This window comes from Eulemur rufifrons, chromosome 6 (assembly GCF_041146395.1).
Source record: "Eulemur rufifrons isolate Redbay chromosome 6, OSU_ERuf_1, whole genome shotgun sequence".
Lineage (NCBI taxonomy): Eukaryota > Metazoa > Chordata > Mammalia > Primates > Lemuridae > Eulemur > Eulemur rufifrons.
In genome coordinates this window covers 79,437,892-79,459,069 of record NC_090988.1, presented here as the reverse complement: position 1 = coordinate 79,459,069, position 21,178 = coordinate 79,437,892, and the positions used below count along the sequence as shown (strand labels likewise).

The window sequence follows — 21,178 nt, the reverse complement described above, 5'->3', positions numbered from 1 at the left end:
TTCCAAACTGGTCAATGTCACCTTTAAAATGGGAACACAGTGTCTATTCCTATGATCCACACTGTTCATATAAAAGTCCTTACAGAACTTGGTAGTTTCCTTTTTGCAAGCCTTATGACTGGCATCATGCACAAACAGGCCTTCAATAATACTTTCTGAATGCAGGCATCCTCAAGGAACTCTGAGGCCCAGGGGAACCGAAATTTTTCTCTACGGAATGGCAGACTGCTAGCCTCCTCCCCTGCCCTTCTGGGTTCCTCCCTCTTCCTAGAATGAAGTTGGAGGGGAAAGCTGAACCCCCAAATATAGTCTGCTTTCTTTCTCTTTGCCTGACCCAGGCCAAAATAATCTCCCAGGTACTGTCCTTGATCATTGGAAAAGCACTTTCTCTGGTCGCGGTATTACTGGCATTGGGGAAGGGGGCAGTTTAACCGCAGGAGTGAGCTTTCCGAAAGGTGCTGAGGGAGGGAATTCTCCCGCCAGCAGACGGATAGGAGCCCCGAACTAGCGTGGTCTCTCCCAGCCACCCTCCCTCGGGATTAGCTGCCCTGGCACTGCTCAGGCGTACCCAGCCCGTGCGATCCTGGCTCGCGCAGCTCCATTGCCCCTTCGGAGCGCGGGCCGCAGCGCCAAGCCCGCAGCCAGCAGAGCCGCGCTGTACCGGCCGTCCCCGCGCTCCGCGTCCGAGGACCTGGGACCTCGAACCCGGGGCGGGCACGAAAGCCACTCGAGACGCTTGCATTTCTGTAGGTGCTTATTTCACATTCTTGTCTTTTCTTGCTGCTAGAGCTACCCGTTAGTTACTTTCAGCCTTAGTTAAACCAAAGAGAAGATTGGAAGCCCTAAAAAATGATTTAGTGCCTGCCCAGCCTCCTCGCCGCGGAGTGCTCACTGAGCGACTCTCCCTGTCCCCGACGCTGGCCCCTTTAAGAAGCCAAGTCAGTCCTGATGCTGCTGTTTGTACTGCTAATACCCAGGAGCCCCGTTTAAAAAAAAAAAAAAAAAAAAAAAGGGAAAAAGGGGAGGGGGGACTGGGCAGCTGTCTCTTTAAATGTGATTTCCTTCTATTGTATTTGAATCGTGATCAGGAAAAAGGAAATGAAACCAGAGACAGAGGGAAGCTGAGCGAAAATAGACCTTCCCGAGAGAGGAGGAAGCCCGGGGAGAGGCGCACGGTCCCCTCCCCGCCCCCCGGCCGCCGCCCCCTCTCTGCCCTCGGCGGCGAGCTGCGCGCCGCGACCCGGGCCGAAGGTGCGAGGGGCTCGGGGCGGCCGGGCGGGCGCGCACCATCTCCGTGGGCGGCGCGGAGCCGGCGACAGCGCGCGATCGGAACCGGGCGGCGGCAGCGGCGGTGGTGGCGGCGGCGGGACCGGGATGGAAGGTTAAGTCCTGAGCAGCAGCAGCAGCTGCAGCCGCCCGGGGCCAGGCTGCGCGCCCCGGCCCCCGCCTCGGCCGCGGCGCGCCCGCAGCCCGGTGATTCGCTCTCTCTCTTTGGCGTTTGAAGGGAGCGCGGTGACTGTCCTTGAGCGCGGAGGGGCGAGCTCGCCGCCGGAGCGCCGGAGCAAGCGGAGGCGCAGGAGCGGCGGCGGCGGCGGCGGCGGCGCCCGAGCACCCGAGGGGGTCCGAGCCCCGGCAGCCGGCCAGCCCCGCGCCACAAAGGGAGCGCCCCCGCCGCCCGGCACGCCGCCGCCCTCCCCAATGTCCTCGGCCATCGAAAGGAAGAGCCTGGACCCGTCTGAGTAAGTGTGGCGCCCCTGCCACCCATGGTGTCCACGGCCTCGCGCCCTGGGGCGGCAGGGGGCGGGGGTGGCGCGGGCGGTCCTGGAAAGGGGTTCTAGGTGCGCGCCCACAGCGTGCCCTTGGCCCCCTCTGCCTTGCGCGGGGCTCCCCCTTCCTCGCGGGTGACTCTGGGGGGACTGGGAGAGGGACTTGGCTGCGGGCGGCCGGGAGAGGGGATCGGCCGGGATCTTCTGTGGGCCCCTCCAGGCTACCTGGGACGCTCCCCAAAGCCACCGCGGGCCAGAAAGTTTGCACAGGAGCAGGCACGGGGGGAGCTTGGAGGCGCGCAGGTGCAGTCCGGAGAGCGTTCAGGGCTTGATTCTGCCCCCTTCTCGCGTCTCGCTCCTTCTCGGCCCTCTTTCTCTTTGTCCATTTGGTCTTGGAAAGGGGAATATTCCAATTGGAGGCCTCCGGGGTCCCCGACTGCACCCTTCTCGGTCCGCAGGTGGAGCGGCTGCCAGCTGCGCGGGTAACTGGCTGGCGAGAGATCCGACCGTCCACCTCGGAGCTCTCTCTGGCTTCCAGAGCCTTCTAGAGCAGCTAAATCCGGAGTAAATCTGGGTACATGTACCCGTTCCCCGGGGTCCACTGATGGGAGCCTGTGAACCTCAAAAGTTAGTGCACTATTTGGTGTATAGGTGAATTTTTCTAGGGAGCGGTCTCATCGTGTTTATCATAGTCTCAAAAGGGTTTTGGGATCAGGGAATCAGAGCTGTAATGAGCATTTGCGCATCTGTTTTCTTAGCCTCATACTGGTATGGAATGTTCTCCTATTCCCAACCTATACCCCCAACCCATTCTTTAGTGTTAACACGAGGAGCCGGGGGTTTTTTAAATATCATTTTCTTGTCAATGCAAATGCCCTTTTAAGAGTCATTAGCTGTCTGGTTTTGAGAATTTTTATTCCTTTGAAGTCTCCTTTTAATCCTTTGAAGGGATTTGTTACACAAGACCAAAGGAGCTGGTTAATGACTTGTCCATTTGTGCTTTTAAAGAGGCATTTGTTTTGTTTTTTCCTTTCCTGCTTTAAAAGAATTGTGCTTTCCTGCTTGAAGTACCCACCCACCGCCCCCTCCAATTTCAGCTTTCTATGGTGTTTATTTACCTGGGTTTTACCCTCAGTTAAGGGCATAAAAGCTCAGCATGTTCTCATAAAACACAGGAAGTACCACCATCCAATGAGAGTATAAACATCACTGTTCAGCCTTGAAGGTTAAGACACCAGTTCTACAAGGAGCTAGGTTTGTCGTAACAAAAGCCCTGCTTCCTTGAGCAAATTCCCAAGAGAAAAATAACATTACTTTTAAAAAGTATATATCTGTGCAGAAATGGGTTTGAAGGGTAGTTTGTTCACTTTTTTATAAACTTGGAATTACAACTGAGCTCTGAGTTTCAGAGACTGGACAAGATCGTAGCACTACAGTAAGGAAGTGAATTGGATGAATTGGTGCCTAATGCCTCTTCAATCAGCAGAATTTAGTGACTAATCTTTTAATAGAAGATAAATCTGGAGGTTTCAGTTCCCTGAAGGAAGTTTGCTCTTTTCAAAGTTTGTGCTTTTTCACTGAGGTTAGAAAATGGAAGCATCGTAACTTCCTAACACAGCAGGCACCTACTGATGGAGACTCACCTACACCATCCTTCACCTCACTGTTTGCCCAGTGAAGATGGGTTCTAATCAGAGACGTACAAGCTAGGTGAGAAATTGCTGCAGCACATATTTTCCCCCTCTCTTGGAAATTGTTGAGAGATTATCCCAGAAATCCAAGCTGAAGTGATACTCAGATACAATATTCAGGATAGACTCTGGGAGAATAGCAAGTATTGACGGTGAATCCCATTCAGTCATTGTCTTGGATTGTCCACCAACGATAATGTGATATTATCACTAATTCTAGAGAGATAGATGGAGCCAATGTCTTATCCTTTCTTTCTCTATCTCATCCCAGACCATCACCATAGCGCTTTTCCTTTGCATTCCTCCTGCGGCCCACTATCCAGCTAGACGCCTCCTTGTGGACTTAGTCAAAGCCGAACTTGGGTCATTACAATCAGCATCTCCAAATTACAGATCGAGACTTGCCTAGGCATGCAAAAATGAAACATTTAGGCAGAAAAACAGGCCAGAATTCGTGAACACAGAGAGTTCCTCACCATGCAATTGGTGGCCCCTGCTGCCTCCCTGTGAGTAACTAGGGCACTTCATTTTAATTCCAGGCAGTTTTGCTCCAGCTATGTGCAAATTCTCGTTCACAGCTGGTTGGCAGCATCGGCACTGGAGCATCCAGTGTGATCCATGAGGTTCCATTTGTGTTTCTGAAGGAGCTGTGGCAGGAGAAGAGATGCAACTGAGTTGGTGCACTCGAAGAGGCCAGGATATTAGTTATTAGAAGGGAGAAGAGAAGTTCTTATGTACAATCTATAAAAACAAAGGAAAGCAAGTCAGGCTTCAGGGAATTCTTAAAACTGTGATCTTGATTTTGTTTTTCAAAGAAACTGGCTTGAGCTTCACTTTTCCTTGTTCTAAAGATGATAATCGTATGCAACTCTCATATACTCTATCTACAAAATGTGGGCTTGGTTTTGGCATTCCTGAATGAATATTCATAGGGAATACTTCACTCTTTACCTGACAGAGTCACCTGAAGTTGTCAAAGTGTGTTATAAACAAGGATCACCTGAGCCTCTCCTCCCTGAGGATAATAGGTGCTGAGATTTGTGAGCACAGGCCAATTAGGACACAAGGTCACCTGGTAAGTTAGTGCTAGCTAGAAATAGGAGACACAGATTTATAACTCCAAGGTACCCAGGAGGAAACTCCCTTTGGGAATGTCACAGTTGGAAGAAGGTCCATTTCTTGAAACATAATAGATTTTTAAAAATAAATTTGTGTTTGAGTAGGGTTCCAGAGAGCACTTGTTAATTGTTACAAATCAACAAGTATCAAGTTTTTCCTGTGTCCCATTTGGTGCTGGAATCATTCCTTCCACTCCCCTGTTTTCCTTTGGCAAAGGTATTTATTTTAAAATGTAAAACAAAAGTATTCAGATTCCAGTGAAGCAGCATAAACGGGAGCCACATGCATGGCTTTTTAATGAAAACACATATCCCAGGCCCACTATTAACTAATTGCCTGGATTGAGATTTCAGTGTCTATTTAATTGCCTTCTACTCTCTTTAAAATAATCATTGCCCTCTCCTCATTTTTGTTCCTAAATCAACTTTATCCAAATCAGTTTCGCTGTTGTAAAAATTTTCAGGTGCAGAAAGAAAGGCCTATTTGATGTCTTTCATAAGTTTGACAATGGCCTTATATCTAGGGCTTTTCTCCAAAGATTCATCGAGTAAGAAGGATGGGATGTGGAATTTCTGTTTAAAAATAAAATAAAATAAGGAGAATTCCTCTTATATCATGACAGGATTTTTATTTTGGAAAAAGAAAGCAACCTAAAATAATTTTTGGTCCCCCTCTTTCTTCCTCACCTCTGCTTTTGTGCTGTTGGGAAGGGCGGGAGGGAGGGTGGCATAGACTCAGCAGGGAGTTTGCAGACTGTTAGCGCTCTGGGCCTAGTCCCGGTGCCTCCTCTGAGGTCAGGCAGTGCCCTTGGGTGCTGGGTATGGGAGGAGAGAAAGAGAGAGAACTGTGAAGAGAGAGGAGAGTCCGAGGGGGGAGTGGGAAGAAGCAGAACTGAGAGCAGAGGTGCCCAGATGGTGCTGGGCGTGGGTCGGGGTACACTGCCACCTGCAGTTGCCCTTGACTCCTCTTGGTGGCCTGCCTTCACTTCTTAGAAAATCTAGGGTGTAAAGTCTGACTCTCTCCTGTCAACCCAAGCCTGGCTGGGGCTCTCTGCACTATGGCCAAGGGATGTGCTGTCTCCCTCCCTTCTCCTTATGTCACCAAAAGGCAATCGAGAGAGGCTTCCTCTCTGGCCCGGAGCGAACCCTGACCTCCAGTGCTAGTCTCAGCCGTGAGGTTGTCCCTAATGCTTGACCTCGTCTCCAGGGAACCAGTGGACGAGGTGCTGCAGATCCCCCCATCCCTGCTGACATGCGGCGGCTGCCAGCAGAACATTGGGGACCGCTACTTCCTGAAGGCCATCGACCAGTACTGGCACGAGGACTGCCTCAGCTGTGACCTCTGTGGGTGCCGGCTGGGCGAGGTGGGGCGGCGCCTCTACTACAAGCTGGGCCGGAAGCTCTGCCGGAGAGACTATCTCAGGTATCTTCCAGCCGCCCCCTGGGGCCCTCCAGGGAGGTCGGGTGGGCCATGGGCATCTGCATCGGTGAATGCCACTCGTGCTCTGGGCTTGGGCACCACCTGCCCAAAGAGGTTGGGCTGTACAGGCTGAATCTCAGCTCCCCACGCAGAGAAGCAGTTGGCTTTTCTTCCTGTTTGAGAAGCATTGTCCTCAGGCGTATGTTTCTATGTGGCAAAATACTAATGTTTTTAAAGGCAAGAGAATGATAAACACAAAATTCAGGGCAGTAGTTCCCTGGGTAGGGGGGGCAGTCACGGGGGTAGGGTCGAGGAGTACACGTAGAGGGTCGTGGGAACTGGGAGTGTTTTAATTTATACATTTGGGGGTAGGTTCTTAGGAGCTCATTTGAACACTTCAAAACATATAATAGGTCATAACTATTTTTTTGTATGACTCCGATATTATGTGATGAGAAACGTAAAAATAGCACGCTGTTGCCATGGAACTCCAAGCCTTGACTCTCCTCGGAGGAAGGCGGTTATTTGAAGGACATAAGGGCAAAGGCCGCTGAGTCAGTTGTAGGTGTGAGTCCCGACACCACTGCTTTCCAGCTCTGTGATCTTGGGCAAGTTACTGAACCTCCGTAAGTCTCAGTAAAACTGGGATAATAATAGTACCTACTTCCAAGGAAGTGGCAAGAATTAGATAGAACAACACATGTAAAGTACTTGGCTTCATGAGTATCAAATCGATGTTAGCTGCTCTTACAACTTACCCTCATGACATAATCATTAAGTATTTTCCAATCTAATGAACAAGGAGATGGAAGAATGGAAGGGGAAAATAGGAACTTGACAACGCCAACTGAGACAGGAGCCGAGGACATCTGTGCTCTGGGTCATACTTTTGGTCATCTGAATATAACAGCCCTCACCAAGTACCTTTGCCTGGAATGTTCTAGCATTTCTGTTTGCATATTAGCTGTTGTGGAGGTAACTCTCCCTGTGCCCTCTGCTGTCAGATCTGCTCAGCTGTGTAGCTGTCAGTTTTTCACTATCTTCCTGTGGCCGAGGGTCTGTGAAGCATGCATGCCTCGTATATTAGGACCCTCCAACCCATGGAAGCTTGTTTAGACTTCAGTGCCCTTGACTGCTAGGCCAGCTCTTCCTCCCAAACCTGCCTTCAGAGCATTTTACATTAAAAAAAAAAAAAAAAAAAAAAAAAAAAAAACCTGCAGGCAATTCCACAGTGAAGGAAGCTTATCTGTTTACCCAAAGACTGATAGACTAAGCTTTTTCCCCCTCCTAAATTCCCTGATAAAGTCTTTGCAAATTTGGTGATTCCAAAAAAGTAAGTAGGGATTTTCAATGATCATGATTATAATTTTGGTCAATTTTCTTTTTTCTTTCTTAAGTTACAAAAAAATAGAACTGGAATAAATACAGACCCGATTTTGCTCGCTCCCTCTTTGCCAAGGCAGCCAGAAAGCAGACGGGTAAATGACTCCCCCTGGGCCCCTGACTACATCCCTGTCAAATCATTTGAATCTTATTAAATGAAGTGTGGATAGAGTAAGGTCAAAAGAGCCCGGGCTTCTCTCTATCTCTGCGGTTTTATATAACATTCAAGAATAAAACCAGTGCTGCCTGGGCTTGTTAATCTTTCCATTTTCAAAAAGGCGAGAGAAAAAAAATAGTCTGGGAGAACCCAATGTTAATTAACTTGTGTCTTGGTGACATGAAATAATTCTTCTCCCTGCCACATTCCTAGGCAACATGTTAATTAACTGTGTTAGCGCAGGCGGTTCCAGCCATCCTTTAATATTTATATTATTGTTATTAAAATGGGCAGCAGAAAGCTTAAGACTCGACACCTCTTGACAGAGGAGAAAAATTGTTTTTGCTTTGGGAATGGTCCTTTAGCCACAGACTTGTTTATCTGCATTCTTAGCATCTCTGGTGGTATCATTTAACATGGCAAGTTGGAGGAGTGACTGCCTGGGCCCTCTGATGGGGTTCAGTCCTTCTCCCCCGACCCTAGGATAACTTTTCCCCATGAGGATTTCCAGTGGCTGACTCGCCTGTTACAGTCCTTTTCAGATACTGAGCCTCAAATATTCATGAGACCCCCATGCAGAAGCCCTGCCACTGTCGTCTTGTGTTGCTGGGAGCCGAACAGCTGCTGTTAATTTCTGTGCCCAGCCCAGATCCCCTTGGATCCCTTTTTACCAAATGTTGTGTGCTGGGGGGGCACCCCCCCCCAGTGGTTTTACTCTCAACAGCCAGTACCTGCATCTATTAGAGCCAGAAGTATGCTGCCCCCACCAGACCACCCCCCCCCCCAGCGGACCTTAACCAGTGCCAGACACTGGAAGTACCAAAGCCTTGCAACCTTGCCTGGAGCCAGGGCTTCACTTGTACTCCAGAGTTCTTCCCTTCTGAGGGACTTTGCCCGAGGTTGCAACTTGGCTTGGCTTCCTCTCCTATGTCCTTATAGGTTTTTCCTGGGAACACATCCTTAATAAATCACTTGCACATAAATCCTTGCCTCAGGGTCTGCTTCTGGGATATCCAGCCCGAGACACCAATCTTTGGTGCGAGAGGTTGGTTAATGCTCAAGCTAAGTGTCAAGTCCAGGTTTATTTTACTGACATTAGAATCTCAGAATACCAGAGCCAGAAGGGGTTACCGGGGCCCTCTCTTCCAGTTCCCTTGCTTTACAGCTGGCCCAGTGAGGGCAAGTCATTTGCTTGGGTCACCTAGCTAGTTAGAGGTGATGCTGGGACCTGAACTTGTCTCCCAAATGTTGGTCCTTTGTCCTTCCCTTCATTAGCTGCCTGATGTGTATTGTAATTTACCCCCTGACTTTCCCTTAATAAGCTCCCTCCTTCCTTAAGGATCTCACACCCCAGGCAGTTGGATTCATTCCACGCACACTGTTTCTCAGTCGTTTATCCTTGCTCAGGCCAAACTGAACTTACTGAACAGTCAAGAAACCAGAACTGTCTTTCCACCCTGTGACCTCCACTGTGGCAGTTACCTACAGCTTCACCATCTGCTAGGTTAGGATAAAATGTCTTCCCCAGTAATGAGTTTGCTCCCAGGCGGTGCTTTGAAAACACTCAGAGATCTTGAAATGGAAAGAGGGATTCAGAGGGAAATTAGCCGGCCCTGGCTCTTGACAATGAGCTCTCTGCCCACAGACCACCTCTTCTTAATTACATTAATTTTGCCCAAATGTTGCAAAATTTGTCATCTGCCCTTATCTCCCCTACAAGCTCTCAGAACATTACCAGTTGATTCTCTGATATTCTGAAGTGAATAAGAACTTCTGATAACAAGAAGCATTTACCTAGAACTGTCCTAAAGGTTTTATGTGGAAACCACCTGCTAGCGTGCTATGTTAGCAGCCACGTGTGAAAATGACTTCCTGCAGCAAGACTGGCGCAGTTGGGAATACACCCGAGATGTGTGAACACATAACCAGTATTGGCTTAGCCCTTGACCGTTAGTGCTCTGACATGCTCCATTTGATCCTTCTAACAGCGAGTGAGGTACATGTTATGACTGCTGCCACTCACTGAAGCTCAGAGAAACCAAAGGTCTCACCAGGGTCACTCAGGTACTCAGGGCTGGTCCTGGACATTGAAGCTGGGTCTTCTGAGTCCAGTGCTTGTGTTATTCCAGTTTCACAGTGGATTCTCAAACTTCAGCCTGCGTCCGAGTCCCCTGGAAGTGCTCATAAATACACAGACCGCTGGGCCTTCTCCCCAGAGTGTCTCAGTTGGGTGGGGACAGGGGAGGGCAGAGAATCTGTATGTCTAACCAGTTCCCAGGTGATGCTGATGCTGCTGGTCCCAGGACCAACACTTGGAGAACCACTGCGCTGAGTTCTACCATGTTGCATCCCCCACCCTGACACGGAATACTGCTTGAAATAAGTGACTGATCACAGAGGCTTAGGAGAGTCTTGATTTAAATGTCAGAAGAGAAGTTTCCCCTAAGATTCATGCCCGTGGGGCAGTGAGGACCATAAATTAAGATCTTCCAGTCATTGTGGAGAGATACTGTTAGCCTTCCAGATCTCTTCTGTGGAACTCCCTGTCTGCCAGCAGCTGGGGCCCCCGCGAGTGATCGGGTGGAGATGTGCTTTGCAGCTTCTCGGAGGTATTCAAGGCCAGCCCTTCCCGTGGCTGGAATCAGCGGCTGTTGACATGATTGAGTTTGGGAGCCTCAGAAGGATGCCCATTGCATTGCATTCCTGGTCAATTCCCTCTTAAAGGGGCCCCAAGGGTCTTACTCCTGCTCCTCTTAGAGTACCTGCCTAAGCCTTTATTACAGATCATTCCATCTGAGAGTCTCCTTCAGTGAGGCAGGGCCCCGGGCAGCCTAGGGGAATGGTGAGTGGTTGCTGGAGGCAGGGAGAGGGCTCAGAAAAGGGAGAAGTTATGCTAGACCCAAATGCCAGCGTCATCCGAGCATCCTCTGCCTGCTGGGGGAGAGACTGCGCAGGCCAGCCGTCCATCTGGTTCTACCCTTTCTGACTTCCTGACGTCCTGGAAGTTCAGCCTCCTTTCTAGAACTGGTCCCCAAACCCTGTCTTCCAGTATTGTCTCTGCCACTCACTGCCTTCTTAGCTTTTCTATCTTTTTGCTCCAGGCTTTTTGGCCAAGATGGTCTCTGCGCATCCTGTGACAAGCGGATCCGTGCTTATGAGATGACCATGCGGGTGAAGGACAAAGTGTATCACTTGGAATGTTTCAAATGTGCTGCCTGTCAGAAGCATTTCTGTGTGGGCGACAGGTACCTGCTCATCAATTCCGACATAGTGTGCGAACAGGACATCTACGAGTGGACTAAGATCAATGGGATGATATAGGCCAGTGAGCACCTGAACACACTCCGAGTGTTCGCTGAAGACACTGTCTCTGTGGGGTCTTCACTCGTGGGCACTTTGGGGGTTCGAGGGTGAGGTGAGGCATTTTTTAGGTGATGGTAGACCCTTACTGGGCACCAAGACATAGCATTCAAGTGACATAATGCAAGGGCCAAGACTTCGAGGGGATGAAACGACCAGTCCCTAGGGAGAACTGACGGTCACAGCCTATCCATAGTAACTGACATGATTAGCAGAAGAAGGAACATTTAGGGGCAAGCAGGCACTGTGCTTTCATGACGGAATTTCACACCTACAGATAGGGAGTTGTATAAAGATTTGTTATGACTTTGATGCTTGCCAACTAGAGATGTGCAATTGATTTCTTTTCTTCCTGGGTTCTCTATCAACCCTGTTCCAATCACTGTCCTCCGCACAAGGGAAGGACGGAGAGGAGAATGCTCATTCTTTTTTTCTTGGCCACCTTCCCAAGGCCCGTAAGCTTTGGACCCAAGAAAACCTGCATGGAGACACAGTTCAGTTGAGAATGGAAACCACCACTTTTAACCAAACGATTATTTAAAGCAATGCTGATGAATCACTGTTTTTAGACATCTTCGTTTTGAGGTGAAGAGTTCCACAGATTGTTTCTATACAAATATAAATCTTAAAAAAAAAAAGTTGTTCAACTATTTTATTATCTTAGATTATATCAAAGTATTTGTTGTGTGTAGTAAAAAGAAACCCAACTCTGCAGACTTAATAAAAATGACAGACTGAGACACAGTGTGGTTTATTTGATAATGACGTACAATTTGGGATGGCAGGAAAATGGCCTGCTTTTTCTACTGTAAAGGAAAAGTAAATAAGCAATTTACTTTTAGGTCAAATAAAAACTTCCATTTATTGCAAGGGCTTATGGGAGGCAGGCATGTTTCTATATTACTGGCAATTATATAACAGGTCATCATGTAGCTCAGAGGGATGTAGAATAATTAAATTGTTATTGTCAAATGTGCATTTCACTTCAGCATTGTATAGAATGAGCGGAAGGCAAGATCATTGCCTTTGGGAAACTTGTAACCTAGAAAGGACACAAATACATAAAACAGATTCCCTTTGGGAGAGAAGGTAATTACCTAGTTTGAAATGTGGGAAAGATGCTGAGCTTGACACTTCGATTTTCCAAGACAGGTGTCTCAGGGTATTTTATGACGAGTGGTTACGAGGACCTTACTTTGAGGATTTAAAGCAGGCACCATGGTTGGTGTGTTTGCCTTCACCCTGTCCTGGTAGCCACCATGAGCTGACTCAGAGTGCCACCTGCTGGTCATCACCTCTCAGCTCACTGGCCCGAGTGTCCCCATGTACAACAAACCTAGATACACTTCTCAATAATCTCATAGAAATACTGGCAAATGCAAGAAGCCTAAATGTGTTTAATTATTAGGACATAAAGGAACATGCAGCTAAGGCTACAGCTAATTATGAAATTTCTTTAAAATCTTCCTCACTAAAGTTTGTTCTTTTTTTTTTCTCTAGAGGACAACTAACGTAAGGATGGCTCTCTTGTTCTGTAAAATGCTAACAATGGTCAGGAAATTTGACCACTTAAGGTGGCCTATTTAAACGAAATCTGACTATATTGCATTCCGGCTCAGGTGGTGGAAAGGAGCTACCAGAGAGGGGATGTTTGTTCTGACTCAGTGGTTCTCAGATTGTCCCTGAACCAGCAGTATCAGCATCACCTGGGCACTAATTAAAAACAGACTCCTGGGCCCCGCCACAGACATATTGAATCAGAAATCCTGGGGATGGGCTTCAGCAATCAGGGTCTTAACAAGCCCTAAAGATGATTCTGACTCATGTTTAAGTTTGAGAATGGCTGTTCTAAGACATCCCCCAGCTAGGAAGAGCACACATTCTAAGTTGTTAATGGTTAATATTTGATACAAAGGTTAATCACTGAGTACTCTTTCACATGCAGCCAAACACTAAACTGAAAACATTCACATACCTTTATCACTCAGCTAACAGTTATTTTTTGTGTTATTTGCCAGATCAATCACAATTTAAGCCACCATTTTTAACCTTATTGACATTAATAATAACAATAATAGGGTTTAGCTATGCAGTTATAGGCAGTATTAAGTAAAAATACAAATGATACATGTTCCTTGCTTTGAAAATGCAAACTGTAGTCTTAAATTCATTGCAGTACAACACATGTTAACATTCAAGAAATCAGCCAATCCTCAACAAAGCAATAATTGACATTCTCCATTTGTCAGTGGGACCATCTTGCAGAATTGTGGATGCACAGGCAGAGTCTTTGTAGTATGTCGCCCCAGGGGCCCAAATGTCTAACCAACAACTGACTTGAGAGGAAGTATAACTGGCTGCAGGAACAAATGTCAGTGACCCCTATAACTGTTTTTGTAATGCTCTCCCTCTCAGGGTTTAGATTCTTAGGCAAGTAGGGCATGATGACCACAACCCTGAAACTTTTAACTAACTACTTGACCTTTTGAGTTGTTTACCAGAAATGGCGGATTTTCTGCAAGACAAAAGAGGTGAGATTCCGAAAGTCCCTGGGCGGACTTCCTGAAGCCAAGACTCACCATCCCCCCAACCTGCCCCCAATCCATGTAACCCCTAGTTAGTTACACTGTGACCTACCCCAATGCATGTGGCCCCTCCTTAAAAAGCCCATGTCTCCATTAGTAAGAGAGGCAGATTTGAGGCAGCTTCTCCCGCACTCCCAAAAAGACATCTTTTGTATTTAAAAAATTTCTTTCTTCCTTGGCAATCCTAATTGTCTCAATAATTGGATCTTTGTGCGATGAGTAACTGAACCAGGCTGAAATCCCCTTGTGTTTCCGACAACAGAAGGACAAGCAAAGAGACTTTGAGAGGGACCAGCACTCAGTCTCCCCTGGTGGTCCCTGCCTGAATGTGTCCCCACGTGCTATAGACCCCAGGTCAGAGAACTGGGCACCTGCTCCCTCTCCTGGTCCAAGCCTGCATTAAGCAGTTTGCTGGGACACTTTGCTTCCTCTCATCTCTTTAATGTCTTCTGCCCCAAACCAGCTTCTTTGTATTGCTGCTTCTAATAGAGCCACTTTTCAGGAAAATTTGGAATCCTATAAAGTTAAAATAGAACAATGATTACCAGCTTTATTGTCTGAAGACTTGGATTCAAATTGCAATGGTCTGACTTCATTTACTTAATAACCATGTACACATTATAGCACTTACCATGTGCCAGGTACTCTTCTAGGAGCTTTGCAATATTAACTCCTTGGATCCACATACCAGCCTCTGTGGCAGTTTCTATTTATCATCGCCCACACTGTGCTGCAAGGAAAATGAAGACCAGACAGGATCAGTAACTCACCCAAGGTCCCCCAGCTAATGAGCGGCACAAATAGGCTTTACCCAAGGCTCTTTGCACTGTGCCCTGTTGCCTCTCTCTAAGGCTCCCCTCGCTGAACAGCAGATTTCTCACCTGCAAAATAGGTAAAATTAATACCTTCCTCCCTGGGTTATTTGAGGGTATTAGAGTTTAGTCTAGCTAGAAATGTAAACAAAACATAATACTACAAGGTTAGCGCCACAATAAAGGTATGTAAAAAGATAAGGGAACAATTAAATTGGCCCAGAGGCAGCTGTCTGGAGTAGAGTCAATGATATTTGAAATGGCCTTGGACCTGGAAAGGGGTGGTGTGGGCAAGAGCAAAGACTGAGAGACCTTGAACTTGCAGGATGAGAGTTCAGGTGAGCGCAGAGTTTGTGTGGTGGTGGTGTGGGCACTGGCTGCAGAGGGGCTGGGCTAGCCAGGGAAGGATTTAAATTCTGATTCTGTCACTTTCTGGTGGGGTGCCCTTTAATTATCAGTTCTCTCACAGGATGTTGCTACTGTGCCAGACACAAGATCTGGGCCCAGTGAACATGGCTGACCTCTGGCTTGACCTTGGATCCTCAGCTCAAGCCCCTCCTCCTCCAGGCAGTCTCCTCAGTCTCTCCAGTTTGCAGCCACTCATCCAGTGGTTCTCAAACTGCAGTGCTTAGGAGTCTCCTGATTAATAGGAGCAGCTGGTAATGTGCAGGGTCCTGGGCTGGACTGCAAATCTACGGAGTCAGTATCTCTTGGCTGGGACCTAGGAATCTCACTGATCATCAAGCAACCCCCCTTCCTTTGTTGTTGTTGTGTAGGTTGTTCCCTGCCTTCCATAAGAAATTGCTGCTAAACCCTGAACTCCAGTTCACAAAGGCAGGGACACTGTCTCTGTTTTGTCGCTGGGTTTCTAGACCCTAGTACCTGCCGGGCACATAGCAGGCCCTGGTAGTGCTATGGAATGGATTTTCGACTCTCTATTTCCATAGCAGTTATTGCCCACTATATTTACTTTGCTTTATTTTAAACTTTATACTTTAAAACTTTTGGGAAGAAGGCCTTTTCTCAAACTAGCCTGTAAGTTCTCTATCATCACGCACAGCAGCTAGGCCAATGTGACCCATGCGGAAAAGAAGGAATAAATATTTATGGGATGGATAGGGAAGAGGGAGGGCGGGTGAGTAAATAAATAGGGGAGATGCGGTTTTCTGTAATTTTGAGACTAAATGGCAGATCAAAGTCAAAACAGGGAGCACAACCCAGCAATCTGCAGGGAGGGGGGCGAGGAAGATACAAGACAGGAACATCTTGTCATGCCAGAAAGTAAGGACATAAAAAAATGATGTAGGCATGTCACAGGACAAAGGAGCCAGCCTAAAGGGGCTCTCTATGGCCAAATTAGGGACAGTTTCACTATCAAGATCACTAAGGGCAGTAATGACTTAAGGACAGTAATGAGTTATAAAGTACTGGGGGGGAAGAATTCACAAGTGCATACTGATAATAAATAAATAGGGGAGAAGAGGGGCTCAGGTTTATAGCAGACTCTTGAGCCACTCCTGGTAAATGGAAAGAGAGCGTGAGAGATGGAAACTCATCATTTTGCAACTGTGACAGCTAAGATGGAATCAGGCAAGTATCATCAATAGATGCTAAACTTCAGCAAAGAAACAAAGAGCAGGATGAGGATATTTGGATGGTCCTCAAGTATCTTCCCACATATTGCTTATTTGTTACAAGAGGAAAGACAGGAATTACACAGTGCAGCAATTGGTTGACACCTTGACCAGGTGATCTATGAGGGGCAGGTGGACACTGGGTTTCTCCAGATGGGATAACCCGGAAAGGACACAACATCCTCTTTTTAGCAGTCCCGCTGAAACGTATAACCTGAGTCTAACTACAAGACAAATCAGTAGACAAACACAAAATGATGAACAGTCTATTTTTAAAAGGAAGGAGGGTGGACTCTACTCTTCAAAAATGTCCATGTCATGAAAGATAAAGAAAGGCTGTGGGAATGTTCCAGATTAAAGAAGGCTAAGGAGGCCTGACAACTAAATCCAACACTTGGCCCTATACTGGATCTAGTACTGGAGGGTGAAAAAAATGCTACAAAGAACCTCATTGGATCAATTGATAAAGTCAGCATATGGATGGTTTAACTCAGCTGATGAGTTAAAAGTGTTGCATAAATGTTAAGTTCACTGACGTTGATAACTGTACTGTCCCTATGATTAGGAAATCCACATTGAAATATTTAAGAGTAAAGAGGCATTATGTATGTAACTTAAGTGGTTGAGGAAAAAATGTGTGCTTGGGGGAGAGAGAGAGAGGAGAGAGAGAGAGAGAAGAAATGGTAAACAAACAAATGAGGTAAAAATGTTAGCAACAGGTGAATTTAGGTAAAGGATTTATGAATACACTATTTTTATTCTTGCAATTTTTCTATAAGTTTGAAACTATTTCCAAATGAAGTGTGTTTTTTTTTCTTTTTAAACTCAGGAGTCCCAGCTTTTTCTTACTTTGTGCTTTTGGTTCAATTAGGAGAAGAACAAGGGAGATAAAGAGAGGAAAGAAATAGTCTAGAATTCAGTAATATACTTCTGTTCATTTGTCACAATTTTAATGTACTTTTGACCTTAGGAATAAAGAATGTACCTCAAGCAAGTAATCCCACCCCCACACTCACAGAATGGGAATAATGTGTTTAAAAGGATTCACACAGTGCCTATTTCTGAAGCAGGTTATTTCTCAACCTTATAAATGAGTTCACTGTAAAATTATTCATTTCCTTTGTGATTAGGATCAAGATTTAATCATCTGGCTCTGAACTGTGTGTATTATAGGGGCAGGAATCTAAGCTATAACGTTTTGTATGCACATCTAAGAATTGAGTTAAAAGAAGTTTCAAAGCACTAAAGTCACTTCCATTCTCTACCAGTGGCCATGTATTAATTCTCCCTGAAAATCATCATTTCTCTGAGTTAATAGAATCTTTGAAGCTAAATCAAGTCAATTTCCATTGTCACATTGTGATGCTTTTGAACTGGGCTCACTGAATTATCCTATTTGATGGCCACCTTGAAGGTGGCTTTGTGGTGATCCTAAGAGAACCAGAGCAGCAGCATCTGTGTCAGCCCTCCCACCCCACCCCATCAATTCTAGTTACTGAATGTAATTAGCTCCAGGCAGATGCCTCCCCTTTGATTATATAGTAGGTAAAGTAGGCAATGTGATGTGATAGAAAGAATGCTTAAATCAGGAAACCTGTTTTTGCCATGAATTGGGGGGGTGTCTTTGGGCAGACCTGAGTTTCCCCATTTGCAGACTGAGAAATTTAGAGTAGTTAATCTCTAGAAATTTGGTACTCAGAATTTGGTTTATAGACAGGAAGGTACAGAAACTGGGAGTAAGTACTTGTGGTAGCCACTCTCCAAGGTGCCCGTAAGGATTCTTGCCTCCTGGCTTCATGCCCTGTGTAGTCTCCACCCACATAAAATAGGGCTATCGAACCAGTAGGACATTGCGGAAGTGATGGAATGTGGATGGTGTTCAGTGGTTCACACCTGTAATCGCAGCACTTTGGGAGACAGAGGCAGGAGGATTGGTTGAGGGCAGGAGTTCAAGACCAGCCTGGGCAAACATAGCTAGACCTCGTCTCTACAAAAACTAAAAAATTAGCTGTGTGTGGGGGTGGGGCAGTAGTCCCAGCTACTCAGGAGGTTGAGGCTGGAGGACGTTTGTGCCTGAAATACAAGGCTGCAGTGAGCTATGATCATGCCACTGCACTCCAGCCTGGGCAACAGAGCAAGACCCTATCTCAAACAAACAAAAAAAAAAACCAAAAACCAAAACAAAACGAAATAATGGAATGTGACTTCGAAGGCTAGGTTGTCAAAGACTTTGTGGCTTCCATCTTGTGGTCTCTCAGCTCACTTGTTCTGGAGAAAACCAGCTGCCAGGCTATGACGCTGTTTGGACATCTCTATGGAGAGGTCCACGTTATGCAGAGGAACTGAGGCCTCTTGGAGACAGCCAGCACTCATCTGCCCAACTCCTAAATGAGCCCCCTGGAAAGCAGAGCCTCTAGCTCAGATGACTACATCCCAGCTTATATCTTGAATACAGCCTCCAGAGAAACCTCCAAGCCAGAATTAGTCAATCTAGCTGCTCCTAAATTTCTGACCTACAGAAGGTATGTAAGATAAATAATTGTTGTTTTAAGTCACTGAGCTTTTGGGTAATTTGTAATGCGACGAGGTATAATTTAAACACATTTAGAAACTTTTATAGCAATTTGAAGGAGTAATTTTATGTCGAATCTAATAGTTAAAAAACCTGGGGCTTTTATCTTGTACACATTTAAAATTTTTTATTTTCCCAGTCATCTGCTTTTTATTATATTGTACAAAAGTATTAATCCATGGTGGATTGAAACATTAAAAAACAAAACTTATCCTACTCCATAGAGTTTGAAAAGCACTGATCAGAATAACATAATCTTGGCCGGACATGGTGGCTCATGCCTGTAATCCCAGAACTTTGGGATGCTGAGATGGGAGGATTGCTTGACGCCAGAAGTTTGAGACCAGCCTGGTCAACCTAGTGAGACCCCATCTCTAAGAAACAAATAAGAAAAATTAGCCAAGCATATGGCACGCCCCTGTAGTTCCAGCTACTCAGGAGGCTACGCAGGAGGATCACTTGAGCCCAGGAGTTTGTGGTTATAGTGAGCACCACTACACTCCAGCTTGGATGACAGAGCAAGACTCTGTCTCTCTAAAAAAATAAAAATTAATAACAATAATAGTAATACAAATACAATCTTAGTTGAAAATTGAAAAAACTTTTTGAAATTATCCAGTCCAACCTCAGTCTCTTACAGGTTTCCAACAATAAAATTCTGATTCTCGGCAGCATTGTTACTATCATTGTTATTAAACATGCCTTATACTGATCATTTGCCACGCAAATGCACTATCCTAAGTATTTTATGGTCTTTACAACAACTCTATCCAGCAGATAGTTCTATCTCAATTTTACAGAAGAGGAAACTGAGGCCTGGGGTAAAGCCTGGATCTTAATTAATCCAGGTCATCTGATTCCAGACCCATTATATTGCCCTACCTTCATTAATTTATTAACCCCTCAAGCCTCCATTTTATATAACCAGACAACATATGTTTTCTCTGACTCCCGGAAATTAACTTTTCCGCTTATTTTAAGGAGAAAGAGACAGAATTCAAATCCTGCTATGACTAACGAAAACACAATGTTTAAATCATTTGCCAACATGGAATTTTTTTCATTGCACTTAATGTTACCTGACAAAATGGGAGGGAGTGCAATGCAGAAGAATAGTCTTTGGAGACAAATGGACTTGGGTCTAGTCAGTCTTCTCATCTGTAAATGGGGATAATAATACTTACTTTAGCATACTATTGTAAAAATGATGGGTAATCTACATAAAACAATGAGAACAGTTGCTGCCATTCATGCATGCATGCACGCATTCAATAAATATGCATTGAGCATCTCCTAAAGGCCCGGGCACTGTTCTTGGCTATGGAAATACAGGGGTGAGCAAGACAGAGTCCCTGTTACCATGGTGCTTACATTCTAGTGGGAGAAAACAAAATAAGTACACATATAAATGAACAAGTTTGTTTCAGACAGTGATGCATGAAATTAAAAAATTAAAACAGGGCAGCATGATAGAAAGTAAAGGGGTGCAGAGAGATGTTTTTATTTTGGAGGGGGGAGGGAGAGGTCAGGGAAGTCCTTAGTGAGGAAAGGGTTTTGAGCTAAGACCAAATGTCAGGAAGGATCCAGCCTTATAGACATTCAGAAACAGAGGGAACAGGCAAGTGAAAGGTCTTAAGCCAAGAACAAGCTTGGTGAGTTCAAAGAACACAGAGAAGTCCAAAAGAGCTGGAGAGGAAAGGTGATAATACATGAGGGCAAATCGTGTAGGATCTTACAGGTCTGAAGGCGGCTCAGATTTTATCCTAACTGCAGTGGCAAGCCTTTGGAATCTTCTAAGCAGCAGAATGACATGAATGCTCTGATGAGTGTCTTAAAAGAACATCTAGCTGTTGTGTGCAGGTAGGACTATGGAGAGACCAGATGGGAGGCTATTGCATCAGCCAGGTGAGAGATGGTGGTGACTTGGACTAGGGTGTTCGAATGGGGATGGAGAAAAGCAGACGGATTCCAGATGTGTTTCAGAGGTAGCTCAGATGACTTAGTAGGCACATAAAAAATGTCTATTTTATTATTTCTACCAATAGGGACTTTTAAACCATCTTGGACAGTTTTTTTGTTGAAGAAATATTGTCATAGTGTTTATTGCAACACAATTTGCCATGTTCTCTAAGGTTTTACTTGCTTTGTGTGATCAGGGGACATGAGCTACCGAGAAAAGAAAAATTTCAATTGAATATAGACGAACTCTTTCCTGTATTACCCGGTGACTGAAGGAAAAAGACAGTTGGGTACAACAATTAACTACTGGGCAATTGGGATCGTCAGAAAAGGATACAAATCTTCTGATTCTACCTATGATGGCTTATAATGAAACCAAGAGGACCAGGGAGGTACAAACCCAGCGTTACTGGTGTTTTATATTATTATTTATATTATATTTTATTATAGTTTTACTCTTTCAAAGGTACCATTAAGAACAAGAAAAAGCAAGATATAGATTAGGAGAAAATACTTGTAAAATATGTATCTGATAAAGGACTTGTACCCTGAATATATAAAGAACTCTCACATCTCAATAATAGAAAATAACTCAATTAAAATGAGCAAATGATTTGAGTAGATACTTCATTAAAGAAGATATACAAATGAAAGACTACTCAACAATAAACAGAGGGGGAGGAAAACCCAACTGATAAATACAACATAAATGGGTCTCAAA

General features: G+C 45.5%; 1 protein-coding gene across 2 annotated transcripts in view; it reads left to right on the top strand.

Annotated features, from left to right (window-relative positions):
- The window catches only part of LMO2 (LIM domain only 2), a 28,974-nt gene extending 17,341 nt beyond the window's left edge, over positions 1 to 11,633 (top strand). The window contains exons 3-6 of one of the 2 annotated variants that reach the window (XM_069469797.1): positions 1,089 to 1,381; positions 1,505 to 1,739; positions 5,783 to 5,998; positions 10,637 to 11,633. In XM_069469797.1, coding sequence (XP_069325898.1) covers positions 1,375 to 1,381; positions 1,505 to 1,739; positions 5,783 to 5,998; positions 10,637 to 10,856 — 678 coding nt within the window. In that variant the 5' untranslated portion in view covers positions 1,089 to 1,374 and the 3' untranslated portion in view covers positions 10,857 to 11,633. Of the gene's footprint in view, positions 1 to 1,088; positions 1,382 to 1,504; positions 1,740 to 5,782; positions 5,999 to 10,636 lie in introns of those variants that run through there. The other variant, XM_069469798.1, reaches the window with a different exon arrangement.
- Positions 11,634 to 21,178: the final 9,545 nt, after the last annotated feature.